The sequence below is a fragment of the Urocampus carinirostris genome, chromosome 4, assembly GCF_059441175.1.
Source record: "Urocampus carinirostris isolate Australia breed hairy pipefish chromosome 4, RoL_Ucar_1.0, whole genome shotgun sequence".
NCBI lineage: Eukaryota > Metazoa > Chordata > Actinopteri > Syngnathiformes > Syngnathidae > Urocampus > Urocampus carinirostris.
This window is the reverse complement of record NC_142352.1, coordinates 9,984,576-10,006,927: the sequence shown is the minus strand read 5'-3', so window position 1 is coordinate 10,006,927 and position 22,352 is coordinate 9,984,576. Positions and strand designations below refer to the sequence as shown.

Here is a 22,352-nt window from a genome sequence, read left to right as displayed (position 1 = left end):
TATCCTTCTTTTTTGTAGAGCTTACGTGGAGAAGTACCTTTTGGAGAAGTCAAGGCTGGTTTATCAGGAGCACAATGAACGGTATGCTCTTTAAAGGCAGACTGCCAATGTATTTTTGTAAAAATGTAACACCACCACAAGAGCAATGCAACGCTTTCACCCCATGTACTTTTCAATAGGCTCTAGGCTCTACAGCAGGCATGTCAAACGCACAGTGATCAGGCCTGCCATAAATTTCTGAGTATGTCAAAAAAGCCATTAGCTCCGGGATCTCCAACATTTTTCTAATCAGAGCAAAGGGCAGCCCTTTATATGGATTTCTAAAACGACAACGTGTAATTTTATGACTATTTTGCAGTGTCTGAAACTCATGACAAAATGTTACCGGACACAAGGGCAGACAAGTCTGAAAAGTTGCCTCCCCAGCCATGAAGTTGCCTGCCCCATTTTTCACAACTTGAAACACAATAAGACGACTCATTGCAAAAAAAAAAAAACATTGTTGCAAAGTATTAAGGATGGATAATCAGAATATTTAACAGAACAACACTTTAAAATTAAGTTTATTATAAATCTACTGATAATAATCATTGTATGCATATGACATCGCTGTTTTCCATCTGCCATCTGTATGTACAGTGGAACCTCTGTTCTCGACCATAATCCGTTCCAGAACCCTGTTCGAAAACCGATTTGGTCGATCACCGAAAATCGTTTTTTTCCATTAAAAGTAATGTAAAATCATTTTAATCCGTTCCAAATCCTTGAAGGCTTACCATGATTGTAAAAATGAAGCTAACCCAGGCTAATCGCACGTTCGCGTTAGCGTAATCTTCCGTACGAAAGATTACGCTAATATGAACGTGTAAAAATAAAAAATCATGTCGTTTACACGTCATTTAGCACCGGGGTCTCCACAACAAGTGGTGAGCGGTTAAAGGATAAAGAAAAGATTTATGAATAGGATTTCTTACCTTTGTGGTGGTCTGCAGAAGCCATGCTCTATTCCCTCGAAAGAAGGGAAACTCGCACATCTTCTTTATATTTTGCTATTATTTCTTTCTTAAATGCAATAGTTGTACACACTACTCTTCTTTTTTCACCTGTAGCAACTTTGCTGCTTGCACTGACCTTTTTCCGAGGCATAATTAGGGGCTAAAACACTCCGTTCACCGATATGTAAAGCAAAAGCAAAAAGAAGTGCGCGGTCACGTGACAACAGTTCATCACGAGGGGTGGGGGCAATCTACACCCGTATGCCGCTCAGCATCGCCCCTAGCGTACCGGCATGAGAACTCCGATTTTTTGAACGAAAAGTGAAGCAAGAATTTCTTGAAATTTTTGGTCGAGAACCGATTTGTTCGAACTGAGAGGCGTTTGAAAACCTAGGTTCCACTGTACTTGTATTTACTCATCTTCATTGATGCAATGTTTGCGTTGCGTCTTCTGCTACAAGCCACGTGAACTCCTCTTTCCACGATGCTTTTAATGTATGTTTACGTTTTGTAGCGTCATCAATTTTGTTAGCTTCTTTTGAATGTTTGTTCTGGGGCTGATGTTTTGGCTTGATTCCTGTTTAGAGTACGTCAGAGTGTGCAGTTTCCTCATGCGTGAGAAGATAAGCAGGACATTGTGGTTCAGCCTTTAAGCATATTTATTCTTCAACAGCAAGCAAACAGGAACACGGCTCCATTCAATACAACATGGCAATCAACAATTAGCAAAACGAAAAATAGTGCGTGCGTAATGACACAATGGAAAACGTCTTACCGCAATTCCACGAGTAAGAGCGCTATTAAATTGCCAAATCTCAACAATTTCTAACCACTTTTCCATTTTTCTTGTGTTCTCTGTGCGTCTACTTTGGAATATGATATGCAAATGTATGACTTTATAACGCTCGGGAAAGTCCGGAAGCACGAAGTTATTCGATGCAGGCTTCTGATCGGCTGCCAAGTATGCAAGTTGGCAAACAAACAGAAATTCCGAAATTTCCAAAACGAACGACTATTTCGAAATCGGAATAAAACGTTTTTTTTTTAAAACGAAAGTTTTTTATTTTTTTATTTTATTTTTTTAAAGTTGTCGGCCACCCGGGCAGAGACGTTTTGTAAGTTGTATGCCCGACGTAAAAGATGCACGCCCCGGACGGACGTTACTTCAGTCTCTGCTATGTTCTTGTTATATTATTATCAGGTTAATTGTTGAAGTAGGGTTAAATAGATTCAGTCAACAAAAAAAAGAAATAATTTGACTAGAAAATCATGATGACCCAGCGCTGGTTAGCTATTTTCAGAACAGGTCCGTGGGCACCTTAGCTGGAGACCCCTGTTCTTGCTCATTTTTATCAAAAGTTATTTTTATTTTTTTTTATTTTTTTTTTAATACAAACCATATGCTCTTACCCATGGCTGGAAGGCAGTAAAGGTTTAAAACAGGTGTGACGTCCAGTCTAGTTTCACGTTAAACACAATATTCTGCAGTATTTTCTCAGCTTTAGTTGGGTTTAGCCTAATAGTTTAATTTGAAATTATTGCCCGTTCACTGGTAAAACTCTTATGTTGTATTTATTTTGTATTTAAAATCTGTATGACATGAGGTAAGCATATTTTTTTTGATAGCTCCCACTTGTTTGGTTTTTTGATGTTTGTGGTAAGTTGGTTCAGATGTCAGGCTGCATTTATTCAATTGTTAACTTATTCAATGCCAAATATGAACGTCTTTTTTCATTTTTTCTTATTACTGTAGCAGTACCAGAAAACAAAGCTAAATATTGGTGGTTTTTTTTTTTTTTTGTTTTTTTTTTTTTTTTACTCTTTCGACCCACCTGAGCACATAGTCTGGAGATGGCCCCTGAACCAAACTGACTTTGACATGCCTGCTCTCCAGTTTACGACATTAAAAGATGCATGTCGATATATTTTCTCATGCATGCAAATAGGCAAGCACGTAACTGAAATTTAATGGAGTGAGATATAGTTGTAATTTGGTGGTGAAACCGTTGATGAACTGACACAGGGTCTTCAAGTTCCTTCTCTGTGGTCTAAATATTTTATTTGTTTTTTTTGTGTGCCTGCTTGGTGTGTGGTCCACCTCAAAACCAAATGACGACATTTCCAGTACTTAACACTCTATTTATCATTTTGGTTGTACCCATGTTCCATGACACCTTCTACGACACAGAAACGTATCGTCCATAAAATAATCACTTTCCGATTGTCTTTGTTCAAAATATTGGCCTTCAATTTCACAAAAGGCCTACATGTCTAAATATTTGAATAAGAAAAATTGTTGTTTGCTGATTCATTGAGCTAATTTAGTTCAAAGTAAACCTTGACACTAATGTGACGGCCTGCTGACTGGAAGTTTTAGTGAGGGTTAACCTCACCATAGGGGCTCATTGTTGGGCCCCATGTTGGCTGTCGTCTAACGAGATGGATTGCTGACTACAGACCTATAAAATGGATGCGTGTTTTTCCAAGGAGGACCTCGGTTTTGTTTGCTCGCATTTGATGACCTTTAAAGTTTGTGATGCGCCGCAATGATGTCAAATGAAGATTGCACGTTTCCCAACTCTGCAGTTGGACTAAATAGACGTCTGAATTGAAAAAAAAAAGCTGTTTTATAGCATTTTTTATGACAAGGGATCATTTGATTCACCACACTGGCTATTTTGAGAAATAAAATTATTATTATTAATTAAAAAATAGTGATTCCTAACTAATACTGTAAATAGACAGCTCACATAGTTATGTTTTTACTGCACGCTTCATTTCCTTCTAAAGTGGGATGCGTATTTTGAGGTGTCCTTTAAAACTTGAAAGTAGAATATGTTCTCTATTAAGTATGTATTATCAATGCCCAACAGGTTCAAAAAACACTTTAAAAACGTTATTTTCGACCACGCCTATCTGCTTTTTGTCACAAGAAACCCGAGGGCACCTGAAGACCACGCTATATGTTCCTCAAAGGCAAAACAGTTATCATATGCAGTATCATTGACAACAATTCAAACAAAAGTAGGGTTTTGTTTTTGTTTTTTACGAAACGTTAAACCAGACAAAAGTCTTCATTCAAGTAATAATACAGACAATTAATATCCAAAACAACTTCGAAAGCGTGTTTTCATTTAGCATTCAAAAGTTGGCGTCTGAGCTACCATTGAAGTTCTGCGCTTTTCATTTGTTTCCTTTTAGCAACAACTAACTGCTAACTAAAAAGGGCACACTTATACCACTCTGTATGTTTCTCAAAGGCAGATAAGTCACCATATGCAGTAGCATTTAATTGTAACTATCCAACTATTCAATTCTATCCTTTGCATTTTCCGGTAAATAAGGCTCACCGGAATATAAGGCGCGCCTTCATATTTCTGGCTAATTTAGGGCTTTTAGATGCACCCTATAGTATGAAAAGAAAATGGCATTTGTCTTGTTTACAAATATCAAAAATTGCCAAGAACTAATGGTTTAAAACAAAAATGTCTTTCATAATCTTACACCCAAAGTTAAATTGGACAGCATAGACTAATTTCCATATTTCCCATCTTTTAGTTTACCTTTTGAGATTTCCTTGTTCTGATTTAAAAGAAAATCCGTTTTAGAGGATTTTAATACTTACTTTGTTTGCTCTTAGCAAAATGAATTGTTTTTTTGGGGGGTTTTGATCATTAACAAGCGTCTCAAAAGGGAACAAAAAAGGCCCTTTTGTGTCCACCTGTTTTTTGTTGTTGTTTTTTAGGAGATAACATTTATAAGGTTACCTTTTTGTGTCCTCTAGAAACTACCATGTGTTTTACTACCTGCTGGCAGGAGCGAGTGAAGAAGAAAGGACTGCCTGCCACCTCATGAAACCTGAAGAATACCATTACCTCAGTCAGGTTGGATTCACTGTTACTCTTAAAAAAATATTTTATTTTTTACAGTGGAGGCTCAAATGTTGTCCTTGCCTTATAAGTATTATGCAGGCATGAAAATGTCTTACTTTTCAGAGAAAGTACGTGTATATGTGTATGTATATATATATATATATATATATATATATATATATATATATAATTTTATTCCATTTTTTGACGAAAAAGTTAATACCTAAATCTGATGGTCGTTTTATTTTATCTGTTTACCGATTTTTATCTTGTTGTGCTGCATTTGCTATACTTTTTTGGGGGTAAGGTGAAGAAAGATACAGTCCTAACAACAAGTAATAATTTGTGGTGAACTAAGAACATATTGAGGCACACACTCACCCTAGGGATGGCTCTGGTAGACCATGTGTCTCAAGCAACTGACTGAGCAAGTAAGTTAGCAGCTTGGTGAGCTTGAGTTAGCCCGAGCATCTAACTATCGGCTAGCAGGAGAATCTAGTCCAGTGGATCTTAACCTGGGTTTGATCAAACCATTAGGATTGGGTGAGTCGGTGTCAGGGGTTCGTTGAGTCTCTGCTGCGAAAGCGGTCGCATAAATAAATTCAATATAAATTCGCAAACTTTCTCCTTCTTTACAACTGTGTAAGTAAGACAGAAGATGTGTCTAGAATTGTAGACATGTTTGTATCCCAAGAACTGAGCCATTGCCACGCACTTAGATAAAGGCTTTCAATGAATACTTCCTTGCACGGGCCTTATATCCGGCATGGTTGAGACAGCCATTCACGTTTAGCAAAAGCCAATGAGGAATACCCTGACAACATTTCTGAAATTCAGCAGAACCAGTCTCAAAAGTATCTTTTCAGAAAACAGTGTTCCCAACGTTTTGGTGTCAACAAATGGAAATGTATCAAATTGTTACAGAGAAAGCGCTAGTTTTTGATACCATTTAGCACAACATATCTTTGCTCACAATCCTTCTTGAGGACACTGAAGATAAAAACAATGAAAAAGAAAAGACTTTGCTGTAAAAAGGACATGAGAGTAGCGCTTGCCAATGTGAAGCCACGCATATGTGATCTGCTCCATCAAAGGGAACAGCGGAGATCACACTTGATTTGCAGTTCTATAATTTAGTGTGAGTCAGTTCACTATCTTGGTTTTGTTCTGCACAGTTCCTTTTGAGCACCAGAATATATATTTGCGGCACCGGATTTATTTCTTTGATGGTACCGTAGAAATTGGAATATCCTCCTTAAAGAGTGCATGAATTTGCCCGTGAAAAAGCTATTCAAACCCTGATAATGACCTCACCTGTTTCTATCAATTAACATTCTAGATTTTGTTTTACCTGTGTGTCATTGTTGCGGTTTTATGTGGATAGTGACATGCAGTACATTTAACTGTGTCTTAGACATGCATGCGCGCACACCCTTATACTCAATCCATCAAATGACAAATACACACCAACAAAAGGTAATTGTGCTCTGGTTGATCCACGAAACAGGTTTCACCTACTTTGAGCCTGACGGAAAGGCTTTATCACATACTCCGAACACATCGGGAATGTTGATGGTGTTTAAAACATGTCGCTACCTCAGCTTTGACAGCAACTCCAAGACTATTGGCGACTTCCTCTCCTATGAAATCTTACCGCCTACGCAGAGGAGCAAAGAATTCCGTTCATTCCTCCTTACCCCTGAAATGCACGCTCAAACACACATGCCTACATAAGTTCTCCCACATTTTTGCACTGTTTTCAAAATTTGCTTCCAGTCTTTTGGATGCTGCTTGTTCCCTTTTTGTCTTTTGTGTGAAAGGTCAATGCACACTCTTGAACAGATTGCTAATTTCAAAACCCTTTTATTGCTGCAAAGTTGGGGCAACTTGTGTTCAGTCGACATAAACCTCGTGGGGACTGGCGCTCATTTGTCTGCATTCAATGGATCCTATCATTGTCAGGCTCATAAAATGGCTGTATTGCATCTTGCTTCTAATGCATTACTCTTATTTCTCGAGACTGTTAACCGTGTACCCGCACAATATATGGGGGTGTTTTTTTATTTTATTCGAAGAGTATTTCAATGAGTCGGAAAATTACCAATAAAAAACAAGGTCTACTTTGGAGTCTTAAAAATGTAAATTACAGTACACGCTAACCACTCAACTGAACTAGAATAATGTGACAAAAGACAACACCAGGTTTTTAAGTCATTTTTTTACATGAAGTGATGACATCTGACATCAATTCATAGCAAACGTAAGATAATTTAAAAATACGATGTAATTAGTCGTTGACCAATAACAAAAGGTAAAGATTATATAAAGTGTACTATGTCATATTTTTCAATTGGCTATTCAGAGTCAGGAAATTATAGATAGATAGATAGATACTTTATTCATCCCCGCAGGGAAATTCACATTTCCAGCAGCATCCCTGAGCTGAGAAACAATACAATAATAAAGCAAAAATAATACAATATACAAATACCCAATGTGACGTGCAAATGCCCACTGTAGCGTGTTATATAGAATATCTAATAGAATGATAATTTGGAATATCGGCAACTGTTCATAAATCTTCAAAGATTTTGAGGTAAAATTGTTGTCACTTAGTAGCTGCAAGTAGCAGACACAACTATTATAAACCTTAAAATTAACTTTAATTGAAGTTAATGTTCAAGGGATAAAACATATCTATTACCAGACCTAATTAGCAGTGTAAATTAATACTTAGTTTTATTTATTGAGTTTTGGGAGGATATTCTGATTTAAATCTTTTCTCTTCATGGTCAAAACATAGCAAGTTTCAAGGCTTTATCTTCAATCATATAAGCAATAGACAATAGAACTACTTCAATCAAATGTCATACATCATATAAACTCATAGTTGGTTCTGGGAAATCGCTCAATTCAGTGTTCAACAACTTTTTAAAAAATGTTTACTTCCTGTCAAATTCTTGTGTGTATGTTGCGTCCAATTGTCTATTTTTTTAACTGCATGTTGATATTGTTAGTAACATTTGTGTTATACGTGTCTATGTCGTATTATGTCATTGTGGAATGCTGCTGACTAATTCTAACCTCATGCCCTGTAAACTCTTAACATTTCCAGATGACAAAGAGAACCTCGCGGCTGCACCGGGACAGTTACTGTGAGAGTGAAGCGGTCAGTATCTGAGTGTCAGATCCAGACATTTGTATTTTAAAGGTCACTGCACATTGCTTTCCTTTTTTCCCTTTTTACACATTTTCTGGTTTTGCAATGGGCTATGGTTTGATCTGTTTTTTTTATTCGTTGAAAAAACGTTGGTATGTCCAGTCATATCCTGACCACAGTAGATCTGTTGTCTGATTTTCTTGTTCAGTTTCTGTATGGGAGGACGAGGACGCAGTAATAAAGTGTTTTCCTATGTTAGTAGTACATTTTTGCACAAAAAAGACCCATAAACACATTGAATCACACTAGGAGGAAGCCATTTGTTTGGTGCAACCCAACATTTTCCAATGTCACACCTCTTTGATTGTGGAATATTTTTGTGCCACAAAAAGTCCAGGGCAGGTGTGACAAAGGATACAAATGCAAAACATTTCATTTTTCCCCCCATTGAAGTGATGACCTGTAGACTGAGTGTCTTCTTTCCAAGGAACTGCTAGAATGCATAAGGCTTTGTGAGAAGACCAGGATAAGGTAACCTCACTGCCTGGGACATAAAACAACATTAAATAATAAATAAATTGTGATGCCATCATAGACTCCTGTAAGTATTGTGTAACTTCACAGTCAGGGGATAAAGTCAGAGAATTCTATTTAGTCTCAAGTCTGTCATGAGCGACGTTTGGTATGATACTATCAAGCCTCAAGACCTGCTATGTTGAAGCCAAGTAAACTCCTGTATTTTGTCTAAGATGTGAATCTCTACCTCAAGCATTTAAAAAGGGTGTATTGACTTAAGATCACAGCTATTCTCAAATATCCAATGTAGAAACAAAGTGTAGAAAAGTAGCATAACACACTCCCTTGTGTTTGTGTAAGGTGTTCACTCTCAGGTGAGCAGGTGAACTATGGAATGTTTACACGAGGGGGATGAGAGATTTGTTTTGAGACACACCTCGTCTCGCTCAATCTGATTAAAAATCAAAGCTGCTCATCAAAAGTAAAAAGGATGAATAATGAATCAATAATGTCAGCAAGTGTATCCTGCCTCGATTCGTAAGTTAGTAGAGTTAGGCCACAGCTCCCTAATAACACTAATAAGGATTCAAAGTTCAAAACATAGAGAATCGGATCAAGAAATTATCGAGATAAAAATAAAAAATTCTTAGCCCATTATTCAAACCCTTGAATGTGGGATGCATGGGTTGAGGTCCTTAAAAAGTTTAATTATAATATTTTCTCTATGCAGTATTTGTTAACTATGCCCAACTGAGTTCAAAGAGCCTTTATAATTTTCCCCCCCATGTGCTCTTATCTTACTTTTAGCACCGTTGTTCAGGGACTCACAACACATTAGGAAGTAGGGGAAGGGGGTGCAGAGTGATTTCATGCTCGTCCCTGTTTTTTTGTTAGTGTAGCCTGAAAATGGTAAAAGAGGGAAAAGGTCTGTTTCTAATACAGTCTCTTGTCCTGGCTGTAGATGCCTCGGAATGTCATAATTATATTGTGGAAGGACCGAGAAAGCAAAGAAAATGGTTTGAATGCCTCTGCTTCGTGGATTTACTTGTATTGTTGACTCATTTACTCGCAGGTTAGAAAGTTAACACTCGAATTGGATGCGATGCAAGAGCTGGTGCGCAATTTGCCCTTAATTTGCAGTTAATATACTTTGCTGTATGTATAAAATCCTGATGTGTTTGCTACATGTTTGAGTCTAAAAAAAAACATTTCATATAATACATATAAAAAAGTCAGTTCCTTTGAAATAAACAAGCTACAGGTTACTATTATAATGTACTGGGTGACATCTGCGCTATGCAAAACATATGAAATTGTCTTCCTAATGTCACGGGTTGTGAACATTCCTCTTAGCTGCTCTCCTGTTTCCTGTTGGCACGCTCCAAGTTAAACTGACAATATTTGCACTGAAGGAGCATTCTCTCTGCTTGCTGTTCCACAATTTGAGGTCTTATTCGTTTTTGCCTTCTGATTATGCTTTCGGCCACAGTTTTTCACCTCAACTCGCCAGTCTAAACAAAAACTCCGCTTTTAAACATCTTATCAAGGGACTGTTAACACAAAAATATCCATGCACTATTTATTTCTACAGTATCAGTAAGTGCTTCCCCACTTTATAGCAAGCTGCTCTTAGACATTGTGTCAGTGAGAGTGATGACTCCTGGTTTTCCACATCTTGCAGGACTGTTTCACAGTTGAAGGAGAGGATTTGAAGCACGACTTTGAGCGGCTTCAGCTGGGAATGGAGATGGTGGGCTTTCTTCCTTGCACACGGAAACAGTGAGTGATAGAATACAGCCACCCATGAATGGACACACACATTCACTTTGACACACACGCAAGCACAGTATTTTAGACATACTTTTATCAGTAATGACATTAACGTTTGGGTTTGCTCCCCAAAATGGAACCCAATCAATAGCGCTACTGCTTTGAATTGTTCTATTTATTACAAAGTTCCATGTAAACCCTTGTCATGTTGGAAAAACAAGATGGGATGCCAACACATGGCTTCAAACTATAGACAAATGAATACGTTTGATAAAGTAGTCTGAAATAACACTTTTGCATTGCACAGTGCATGTTTGACATCATCTACCGTATTCTCACGACTGTAGGGAGCACATAAAAGTATTTAATTTCATCGTAATGGTGTTTGTGTGTGGATGTAAAACGTGGACGTAAAGGATACCATGAGAACGTTAAAGGGCGAAGTGTTAATTGTATATGATAGAACGAGCATGTGTGAATGTGCATTTTGCAGATTGTCATCAGGACATCATTGCTTCACCATCAAACTGTGCCTTGTTGTATGCCCATCTCAAGCCCCAGGCACACCACGCAATCTGCTAGCATCGGCACTAGTGATCGGTATTTTGCTTTTGGCGGCTTGGAATACATTCCTAAGCGCCAGTGTTGCAATCACGGCAGTACTTTTCCACTATTTCTTTCGCGTCGCATCCTGTCTTCTTTTGGCATGCATTATTTTCCTCACATACATGTCGACATAAAACTGTTAGATCGCGAAAATACCCTATAAAACCGATCTCTCAAAATGACCTCCGTGTGCGGTGGACAGTGAGCCCTACAAATTGTACCAAATGCCAATGGTGTCTCCCAATGGCGTCACATTTTTGCATGGATTCAAAGCTGATCTGAATTAAAAAAAAATAAAAAAATTCTGAGCTTGCTATAATTCCATGTAGATGCTTAGGCCAGTGTTTTTCAACCAGTGTGGCAGGGCACACTAGCGTGCCGTGAGACCTTGTCTAGTGTGCCGCAAGGAACTGACCAATTTTATCTTTGCGAAAAAAGCATCCCGCTGTTCAGTATCTTTGCTTTCGTCAGGTCATCAGCCGAGTAACTAACATACATCCATATCAATAGATGGCAGTAGATTGCCATTTTTTTCATTCCTTTTATATACTGATAATATGCTCATGGGGTAGTGCAGGGAAATATATTTGATAACGTCTAATTTTAAATAAAAATAGTTGAAACTTTAGTAGACACTCAAAATGGGGAGCTGAGGTCACTGGGTTTTGAACTTGAAGGAAATGAAGCCATCAAATAAGGAAGTCAACCTGCTCTAAAAGGCTGCATAGCCCTTTCTTTTTATTTGTTTTAGTTTTGCACAGATGCGATCAATAATACATCAAGTAATGTAAAACACTTGCAAACGTGATTTTGCGAATTGATTTTTTATTATTATTTTATAAAACGAAGAAATATGGTAGTAAAAAAAATCTAGTTTTTTTTGTTGTGTTTTTAAATTTCAAAATGATAGCAAAATATACACCCAAATGAGTAATAACCTGTATTACCTCCTGAGCCACAATAACATCAGAAGATAAAAAATCTATACAGTCATTTTAGGCAATATAATTTTTTCAACTAAAAAAACAAAAACAACAATAACATGAAATTAGTTTCCGGATTAATTTTTAAACAAGGACTGTGCGCCATAAGATTTTTTTAATGAAAAAAAGTGTGCCTTGACTCGAAAAGGATGAAAAACACTGGCTCAGGCTAACGTGTCTGCTGGGACCATTATTTTGGCCAAGGCACCGAAACTGAACTCTGAAAGTGAACCTTGGATGTTCAATAGACATTTTAACCAAACACATTCAGATCAAATACATTGGATAAGTACCGTATTTTCCGCACTATAAGGTGCTCCTAAAAGCCTTTATTTTTTTCAAAAGCTGACCATGCGCCTTATAATACAGTGCGCCTTATTTATGGATCAATATTAATTCGCAAAGTCTTGCAACTAACTTGCAGCCGGCAACTAGATTTTCCCCCGAACGCCAAGTAGTCCGCGGTGTATGCTGGGATTTATTTACCGGCGTTTCATTGGCTAACGAATGTGTCAATCATCATTTCAATCGATCACTATTGGCTAAAGGTATTCGGAGGTCAAGAGGCGGATCCTTTTTATCATTTACAGGCTGGCATTGGCTTAAACAGCAAAACAAAGCCTGCAATTGGCCGAAAAAGATGAATGTGTATAGCACGTGGTTTGACGGCATACAGAAAGCATTTTTTACTATACTGTATTTGTAAATATTTTATTCTCCTGGATTTACTACACTCACGGATATAAGAGGACATTGGCTGCACATTATTATGAACACAACGACTTCGGTGAGCTACTCCGGCTATATATCTTGTTTCAGACTGAACTCGATGTTTCTGTGATAAGCGGTGCAGATAATGTAGTGTTTATTGTCATGCACTGTAAAGTTGCGAGCGTAAAAGAAAATAGAAACTAAGGAATGGTTGTCATTTCTTGAATCCCAAGACTTTAACCTTCCGAATGATGGAACGATGCATTTGAGTGACATCGTACGGACACCGCATCCGCACGTGTTCTCGACACGTATTTGCGTCTTTGCAAGCTTTGGGAATATTAGGGGGATAAGAAATTGGACTGAACTATCTGACTGTTTTGTCCACGTTCCCATTATAGCGCCTTATAATCCGGTGCGTCTTATGTATGTCAAAAATAGGACCAAAAACTATTTTTTCAGGGTGCGCCCTGAAACCCGGTGTGCCTTATAGTGCGGAAAATACGGTACTTTGATGGGTTTGAATAATAATCAATTACCGGTAAAAAAAAAAAGTTTTCTTCCCTCCTATTTGGAGCTTGTTTTGTCTGTGTTTTACCTAGACCACAACTATTGATGATTCAAGACAATGTTAACACTTTGTCATCGATACTTAAACAAATCACAACCTAACTCAGTTTTGCTCGTGCTCAATTTTAAATACGTTGTTTTAAGGTGGACTTAGTAGCGGAAACTATTACTATGTTGAAGGGTGAAGTGTGTATCGGATTGAATATCAAGTACACGTTATATTATCAGGTGCGCCTCATGCGTGTGTTGAATATACAGCAATGGCACACGAAACTAAGATTGCGCGTTATTTTTTTGAAAATATGGTAAACCCTATATTTTCTTAGGATCTTCTCCTTGCTGTCAGCCATCCTTCACCTTGGAAACATTCGCTACAAGAGGAAAACCTACAGGGATGACTCTATAGACATCTGTAACCCAGAGATTTTGCCTGTGGTTTCAGAACTCCTTCAGGTACTACTGGATCATGCCATACAGACTCTCATGAGCTCTTAGACCTTTTCTCTGTATGCTCAATTTTTAAAATGTGTTTAATAACAATGTGGAGTTAACATCTTATGGTTGGGCTTTCTCAATTAAAAAAAATATAAAAAATAAATTGTGGGCAAACACAGTTTAATTCAGGGCCTTTGCAGCTAGGGTCTGGGTGAGGTCAGGCCACATCGGGTTTTCCACTAGAAGATTTCTGACAACAAACATTCTTTTTTTATTACTAAAAAATAATCGATAATAAATAAAATAATAGATAGTCTTAGGAAAAATATTTTAGTGGAGAAATCAAACTACTACTCCTCAGATTCAAATGTGTAACAATCTTAAAAATCTTAAACTTTTCACTTTATGGATTGGTTTTAATCTGGGTTCTTGGAAAATAATTTATTGTCACACTAAATCATGTATCTATCTATCTAACTTGGTCATATCCCTTGAGAGGGGTGAAAGACAGCAAGACAAACACATATACAAAAACAAAGAAAATAAATAAGGAAAACGTAGCAAAGACAGTCACCACGTCAGAAATGGGGTGGGCTAAATTTTTTACGGGAAGACACTAAATCATATCGCAACATATTGGCTGCTAATTTATTTTTTATAAATGGATGTGTTTTATCACACTTATTTTGTTGCCCAGCTAAGGGACATGTTATGCTCGTTCCATTTTGTGTTTGATTTTTTTCGAATTATCAAAATAAAAAAGACATTGAAAATTGGATTTCTTTGTTGCATGTATTTAGATTTCTCAAAGCAAAGACATACTGTAATTCAGTAATTATTGTAATTAAATGGATTTTGGGTTGTCAAGTAAAGTCATGTTTATTTGTATAGCCCTTAATCACAAAGAGTCTCAAAGGGCTGCACTGACCACAGATTATTGCAAACCACAGACTATTATGACACCATCCCCTGATCTAAAACCTACATGAGGGCAAGGGAAAAACTCAAAAACCTCAACATGAGGAAAATGAAGATACCGCACATGAGATAATCCCCCTTCCAGGATGACCGGGCTGCACTGTATGTTGCAATAACAAATAATACACAGATATTTGTCAACATCAAATATAGGAATTGCCGACCTCTAATTTATCAGGTTCAGAATATTTATTGCCATTGTCAAAGAACAACGGAACTTCAATTGGAGCACCCAGTCAATCATTCACAGTTTAAAGAAAATGCAAAATAATTATCCAGAATTACAGTATTTTAGGTGTTAAACAGTATATTAATACACATTGTTGCCACATAAGCATTTATATGTCATCTTGGACATCTGTTTCAATAATTATTTGTACAAGAGATTGTCATTGTGGTTTCATATATCCAGTTACAATCCATCCAGATATGCTTGGATAAATAGTGCCATTTATTTCAATCAATGAATTTAATTTAAATGTCTTCTGATCAATCATGTATTTTTTTTATATTGTGACTGGAAGCAGATTTAATCTTTGTGCTTTGTCATGTCTTGGTCAGGTCAAAGAAGAGATGCTGATTGAAGCTCTGACAACACGGAAGACAATCACAGTGGGAGAAAAACTGATCGTCCCTTACAAACTGGCAGAAGTAAGGACTTTACTGACTATGCTAAACTTGCACGGGAATTCTATAGTCTGCTATGTGAACAGAATGTACGGATGACTTTAATCAGATTGTGGTCAGGCATGTCCATATGCTCAAGATGAGTGTTTTGGTGTCTAGTTTGTCTGGAAGTGTGTTGCCTGCCCAATAATGGCTGCTGCTCTTCAGCCTGACCTGGCCATGTTTACAGGACAGCTTGAACCCATACCGGATCTCCTCTTGCAATCTTACTACTTTACTGCAAGTCATACATGCAGGCTCAGACACACACTTGTTTTACTGTTGTAATGGAGACTCGGACCCATATATTCATACTAACACCATCTGTTAGTGTGTTTTGAGACGAAAGGCATTTCAAGTCTCCGGACTGTTTTCATTAGAAAGCGTATTTAGAAAACAAACAAAAGTCATGGTCTGCAGATGAGAGCATTCCGCATGAGGCAAAAAACAACATAGACATACATGGCTTAACAAATGAATTACATTTCAACCCAATACTTTTGTAAAAGAGCTTATAAAAGAGCTGTCTTAAATGTACACCCATAGTCGTGAACAAAATGATTTTTCATTCTTTATTAGTCCCTCTTGATCTGGAAACGTTACAGGGGGCTTTTTAGCTTTAGCAAAGAGCATCCCTTCGCTGAGACCAATACAATAATAAAGCAAAAGGAATACAATATACAAATACCCAATGTGACGTGCTAATACCCACTGTAGCGTGTTGTATAGAGTATTTAAATAGTGCTACATAAAATACACACTGCAATAAAAGTACGGTAATATGCAATGTAGGGGGTGTGGTTTAATGTGGGCCTTTACTCCGCCGGGTGGAGAGTTTAGACCAGAGGTGTCCAAACTTTTCACAAAGAGATTCAGATTCAGATCTACTTTATTGTCATTCTAGTACACGTGTATACAGAACGAAATGTCGATACATCTGACCCGCACAGTTTCCTTGAATGTACAGATATAAATAAAATGTTGTATTGAGTTGGAGTATTGAGTACTAATAATATACTAAGTAATTATGGCTATGTATAGTATTTTACAGTAGCGCAAATAGTGCAAGAGGAGCAGCTAACCAGATGTGCAAAATGGGCAGTCAGGCAAACAAGTCAGGTAAACAGTAACAATAACACTGTAACAATAACGCTGTAAGTACAATAGTGCAGAGAAACAGATGTGCAAGGAGTGGCTAGCTATAAAGAACTGCCAGTAGTGCAAAAAGTCAAACAAAACCAACAGATGTACAGATTAGCAGCAGTTTAGATTTACTATGTGTTTGATTGACCATTTAACAGTCTAATGGCCAGGGGGACAAGACTATTGTGGAACCTGGTGGTCCTGCACCGCACACTGCAGTACCTCTTCCCAGAGGCTAGCAGAGTCAACAGTCCATGATGGGGGTGAGAGGGGTCCCTGATAATGTTCTTAGCTTGGGATAGGCAGCGCTTCTGGCCAATGTCCTGAATGGAGGGGAGAGAAGTCCCGATGATTTTCTCTGCTGTCCTCGTCACCCTCCTCACACTACCCCAGTCGGAAGCGCTGCAGCCTCCACACCACACAGAGATACAGCTGGTCAGGATACTCTCTATGGTGCCCCTGTAGAATGTGATGAGGGAGGGTGGGGGCAGGTGGGCTCTCCTCATCCTCCGCAGGAAGTACAGGCGCTGCTGTGCCCTCTTCACCAGTGATGCAGTGTTCACGGACCAGGTGAGTTTGTTTGTGATGTGCACCCCTAGGAACTTGATGCTGCTGACAACCTCCACAGCCTTGTTGTTGATGAAAAGTGGGGCATGGTTGGGCTGGTTTTTCCTGAAGTCAAAAATGATCTCTTTAGTTTTGGCCGGATTTGGTCAACTGAAAATGTGTGAGGGCTGACCATTCAGCCTGGCCTTTTCTGAACTGTCATTTATAAATCCATCCTCCATTAAAGGATTGAAGTTCTTGACAATAGGCTTTGCGACCTCGTAGTTCGTTTTTTCTAGCATTTTCATTTAACTCACGGGGTCTCGTGAAAGGTTGGTGCTGTGCCGTTAAAACATCTTCCAGTTGCTTCATCTTTAAACAGCCTTCGTTTCCAGTTAGCTTTTTGTATTTAGCATGTTTCATCTAGCGGTGGTTCGTAAAATATGATTTTTTGAAATCAATTTCGGCAGACGCAGTTGTTTCGGATTCCAGTGAAAAGATACTCTTGATTTCCCCTTATCCTGGAAGCGGCCGCCCTCACAGTCAACTTTTTTTATTTACAGTCACCATGTCAGAAATGGGGTGGGCTAAAATTCTCACAGAAAGCCAAGGGCAATGTGACCAAAGGGCCACTACCATCATCTGGTGAAATGTTGATTCTTTTTTTTTGGGGTACAAATTTATTTTTTACTGGCTGGCTACTTATTTTTTATTTTATGATAGAGGCCACGGGCCAGTGAAAATGTGCTCACGGGCCGTACTTTGGACATGTCTGCTTTGAACTCATGGTAATTTCTTTTATTTGTTTAGGGAAAGGCTTCATACAACAAAATAAGTTGGGATTTGGCTATATGGGGATACTTCGTGGATAATTAGGGATTTGTGCATAACAAGTACAGTATATATGTTTCATCTCTTTATTGGACTAATAAACTTCCAACAATGTAATTTGTTTTTGCAAATTGAGATAGCAACATCAGCGTTTCAATATTTTAAGTTGGTATTGTGCCATGAGACTTTGATTACATGAAATGGTTGCATTGGCTGAATAAAGGTTGGGAAACTGCTTTCATAATGAAAACATGTTAAAACAACTTTCATAGCTACCTGGTGTGAATAAACACATCCAGTTCATGGTTTACAAACACCATCTTACATCAGGATTGGAATGTCTTGCTCGTGTGATCAAAATAGTTTTTACTTGGACTAAATGGACAGACTGCCAAAGCAAATATGATTTCATTCCCATTGTTTAAGCACAATGGGTTATAAATTCTCACAACCGCTTTCACAATGGTCTTAATAAATGTATGTGCTTTAAACCCTAAGCTACCCTCTGTTTTTTGTCTCATTGATTTTTATGAATAATTTGACACTGAATTTCAATGACTGACATGACCTCTTATAAAACCTTATACCATAAAAACTTTATCTTACTGTGCAAGTGTGTATGTGTTTTTAGGCAGGTACAGTAAGAGACTCCATGGCCAAGTCACTGTACAGTGCCCTGTTTGACTGGATTGTCTTCAGAATCAACCATGCTTTGCTGAACATTAAGGACCTGGAGGAACCTACCAAGGTAGAGAACTAGAAGCATTCCAAACAGCATTACCAGGTTGTCCGGCAAAAAAGGGTATACCTTATCTTTTGCCCACAGCCAGCCGCAACATACTCAAGGCTTTACAGTAGAAAACAGACAGAGAGGAGAAATAATCCTAGTTAAGGAAATTATTGCTAAATTAATCAAAATCCAATTTTATGGTCCCACAGATCTTGTCCATTGGTGTTTTGGATATTTTCGGATTTGAGGACTTTGAAAACAACAGTTTTGAACAGTTCTGCATCAACTTTGCAAATGAGCGTCTCCAGCACTACTTCAATCAACACACCTTCAAACTGGAACAGGTAAGCAAACCATGAAGACAAAAGCTATTTCAAATGAAATATCTTCTCAAATATCGTCAAACATGATCTCTTAAAGCAGGGGCATCCAAAATGTCTGTACTCCAGATGAGTTTAATGTCAGATATTTCCCAGCCCCGCCGGACAAAGGTTTTGATTAAACATAAATTCACAAAGTTTGTATGGGTGCTTGAAGTCCTTGCAAAAGTTTGAATTTATTCTTGTGTCGTCAAGGATTGAAAAGTGCTTGAAGTTTGGATGTAGTGCTTGTAAATGCTTTAAATTGTTGCCATGTCTCTCAACAAATCTGCTTAAAAATGACGCCGACATTGCACTCTGGGAGCTTAGTTTTGCCATTGCATTTTTCCTCCCCTTGTGATTAACGGCAGATACCATTAGTTCGTACGGTATTTTACCTATGATTCTCCCTTTATATGTGGTGAAAACCTTCTATACAAAAGGCTTTTAGTTCTAAACTTTGGCAACCTGGTGTCATTCACCACCCCATTTTGTCCCCATATGTAAACACACAACATTGAGGAAAAAAATATTGCATTTGCATAAATTGTTCAAACCACCCCCTATAATCTAAATGTTCTAAGCATCCCCTGCAATAATGTTTTTTATTCATTTATTGACAGATCCCAACTAACTTTTAGGAGTAACTACTAAAAGGCATTGCATTCTTTAAGTCTTAAAAATGTGAACACATGATTAAGATTTGTTTTGATTTAACTCAAAAGATTTGGTAACATTTATAAATTGTCCTTGTTTTAATTATTCACAGATTTGCTTTTGTGGCAACATCCTGTGACTACAATAACAGAACTATCAAAACGGTGATGTGGTTTCAGTCGGGCCTATCAGATCAGACGTATGTCTTAGGTCTACCCATAATACACATAGCAACTTCGGACAGAGACATTTACTTTGGACTATAGTAAGTGTGAATTTAATGAGTAGTGGCTGTCTGATGTACGTTTTTCGCCACAGCTAAAAGTTTTGCGATATGATGTGTACGAGGCGCGATGTATTGTGTACAAGAAACGTGGTTTTATTGGTTTTGTATGTTTCAATTGTTTTTTTTTTTTGTCAACATGGTCTTAATTTTGATTTCAAAAGGCATTAAAATATCTTAAAAAGTCTTGAATTTTACTTGCCTTAAGCTGTAAGAACCCTTTATTTGTCCTCCAACAGGAAATAATTATTATACTGTAAAAAGGGGTATCTCATAAGTACATGAAACATTAGAGTAACAGACTGCAAGGACTGTCCTTAACCATTCCTTAGATTGGTTTTATTCACTCAAGCTCTTTCCCAGGGACACAGGGAACATAACTTACATAGGGAATACATATTTGAAAGCAAAATTGCACATGTTGCCTTCAATTTTGTGTACTGTGTACCCTGTAGGAAGAGTACAGGGCAGAGGGCATCAGCTGGAGAACTATCGACTACATTGACAATACAGGCTGTATCAATCTTATCAGCAAGAAGCCAACAGCTTTATTCCACCTCTTGGATGAAGAGTGCAAGTGAGTGAGTTATATGGAAAATATCATCTGGAGAGAATAACAATCCAGATCAATCAAAAGGTGGAAAACTGAATGTGTCCAAGTCTGTGTGAAGTCTAAGGGTGTCGTTTATCAGTTTGTGCATATTAAAAAATAATTATGTTTAATTGAGGAGTAAACATCTCTGTAAATTACAACATAAATGTTCCGTCGCATGCATTCTTATGAGGGCAGTGACGCCGTCATTTTATAGTTTCATCTTATGTTTTAACTGTTGGACTTAATGACCTACCATTTGGACTCTGAAGTTCCTCCAGCATGAAAAGCTGCAGTGCGTGTCTGTGTTGTTTTGATTGAGCTCTGATTTCAAAACCCCTGGTGTCTCATCCCTCCACTCTTCCTGTAATCTGTTGATTTTCCGCAGCAGTTCTGGCTCTCCATAAGAAAGGAAGCATCAATTGACTTGAAATGGCTGCAGTGTCAGATGATAAAATGTCCAACTGGTTAAAGATCAAATCGTTTTAACTCATCTGAATAATAGTAGCTGGCAGCCTTAGTGTGTCATTACACAGTATAGATTTTTACATTTTATTTTATTGTCCGTCGTTTAAAAATTGGATGCATATATTAGGAGTGAGTTTACTGTTGCTAGGGTGTTTTTTCATAGTGTGGGTTTGCAACGTGGCTTTAAACCTTTTTTTTTTAGAGCTCCTTTCTTAAGAGGATATCATTCTTACTGCAAATGTTAAAATCCATTTTACCATTTGACAAGTGCGTTGCATGTTAAAAACTTTTTGGGGGTTTCAGCTTTCCACAAGCCACCAACCAGACGCTGTTGGATAAATTCAAGCGACAGCATGAAGGAAATCGGTACATTGAGTTCCCTGCTGTCATGGAGCCCGCCTTCATTATCCGACACTATGCTGGCAAGGTCAAGTATGGTGTCAAGGTCAGTGTGAATGTGCTAATCAAACTTGTGGACATAAATATGAATAATAATGAGTAACTTAATGGCATCATTTTCAAGTAAACCTTCCACATTTAAAAGCTTATGTGTCATTTGTAACAATGTTACCCAATCCCTTTTATAAATACAAGTTTTGTATTATCAATTAAGCAAAACTTAACCTGTGAAAACCAGTCACCACCATTTTTTTGTTGATTAGCGAAATCAATAACAGGGTTTTTATGGGTGCTTGAAATCCTTGTAAATGCTTGGATTGAAAAGTGCATGAATTTTGTGTGAAGTGCTTGAACATGTTTGAAATTGGTGCCATGTTTCTCAACAAGTCTGCTTAAAAATGATACCGATACTGATCTCCGAGGGCTTGGCCTTGCATATTTTTCCTCCTTGTGATTAACGGCAGCCGGCATTCGTTTGTATGGAATTATCCTATAAAGCGTCATTGCACACTATGGGTCTTAATCAAGCGGACAGATACATGCTACACCCAAACATGGCACTGTGAAGTGTGTATTACAGTGGGACCTCGCTACTTCGCGGTTCGACGTTTGCGGATTCAGAGCTTCGCGGTCTGTAATGGTATTATTTTTTATTTTAATTTTTTTTTTTTGAACGGGCGTCGCTACTTTGCAGATTTTCACTTTTTGCGGGAATCCCCCTCGGCCGACGACTCTAGCACGGCGCGCCGTTCTCGTTTCCCGGCGCGCGGTTTTGGTGCGGCTTCCGCTTCACCGCCCCCCCTAACCCCACAGGTCCCCCCTACCCCTTTCCCCCGCGGCCGCCCGTCCGTCGGCCGGAGCCATCGAGGGCCGTGTAGCGCCATGTAGAGCCATCGCGGCCCGAGCGGGAGACGCCGGGCGCCGGTGTTGTGCCCAAATCCGACTCCCGTACAAAATCCTTCCCCCCTCGCGTGAACGCGCATTCTGCTGCGCTTCCGACAGGCCGGCCTCCGCGCCGAGCGCCCGACCCGCTTGGCTTGTCGCGGTGTCGTGCGTATCGCACCCGAAAGTACCCGCGCCGC

The 22,352-nt window shown here is 38.4% G+C and overlaps 1 protein-coding gene across 1 annotated transcript in view; it reads left to right on the top strand.

The window, feature by feature from the left end:
• The window catches only part of myo9aa (myosin IXAa), a 123,487-nt gene that overhangs the window by 47,980 nt on the left and 53,155 nt on the right, over positions 1-22,352 (top strand). Inside the window, exons 4-13 of the mRNA XM_088333611.1 lie at positions 19-81; positions 4,780-4,879; positions 7,983-8,036; positions 10,225-10,322; positions 13,510-13,636; positions 15,158-15,247; positions 18,414-18,530; positions 18,722-18,856; positions 20,267-20,388; positions 21,175-21,316. Coding sequence (XP_088189737.1) covers positions 19-81; positions 4,780-4,879; positions 7,983-8,036; positions 10,225-10,322; positions 13,510-13,636; positions 15,158-15,247; positions 18,414-18,530; positions 18,722-18,856; positions 20,267-20,388; positions 21,175-21,316 — 1,048 coding nt within the window. The remainder of the gene's footprint in view (positions 1-18; positions 82-4,779; positions 4,880-7,982; positions 8,037-10,224; positions 10,323-13,509; positions 13,637-15,157; positions 15,248-18,413; positions 18,531-18,721; positions 18,857-20,266; positions 20,389-21,174; positions 21,317-22,352) is intronic.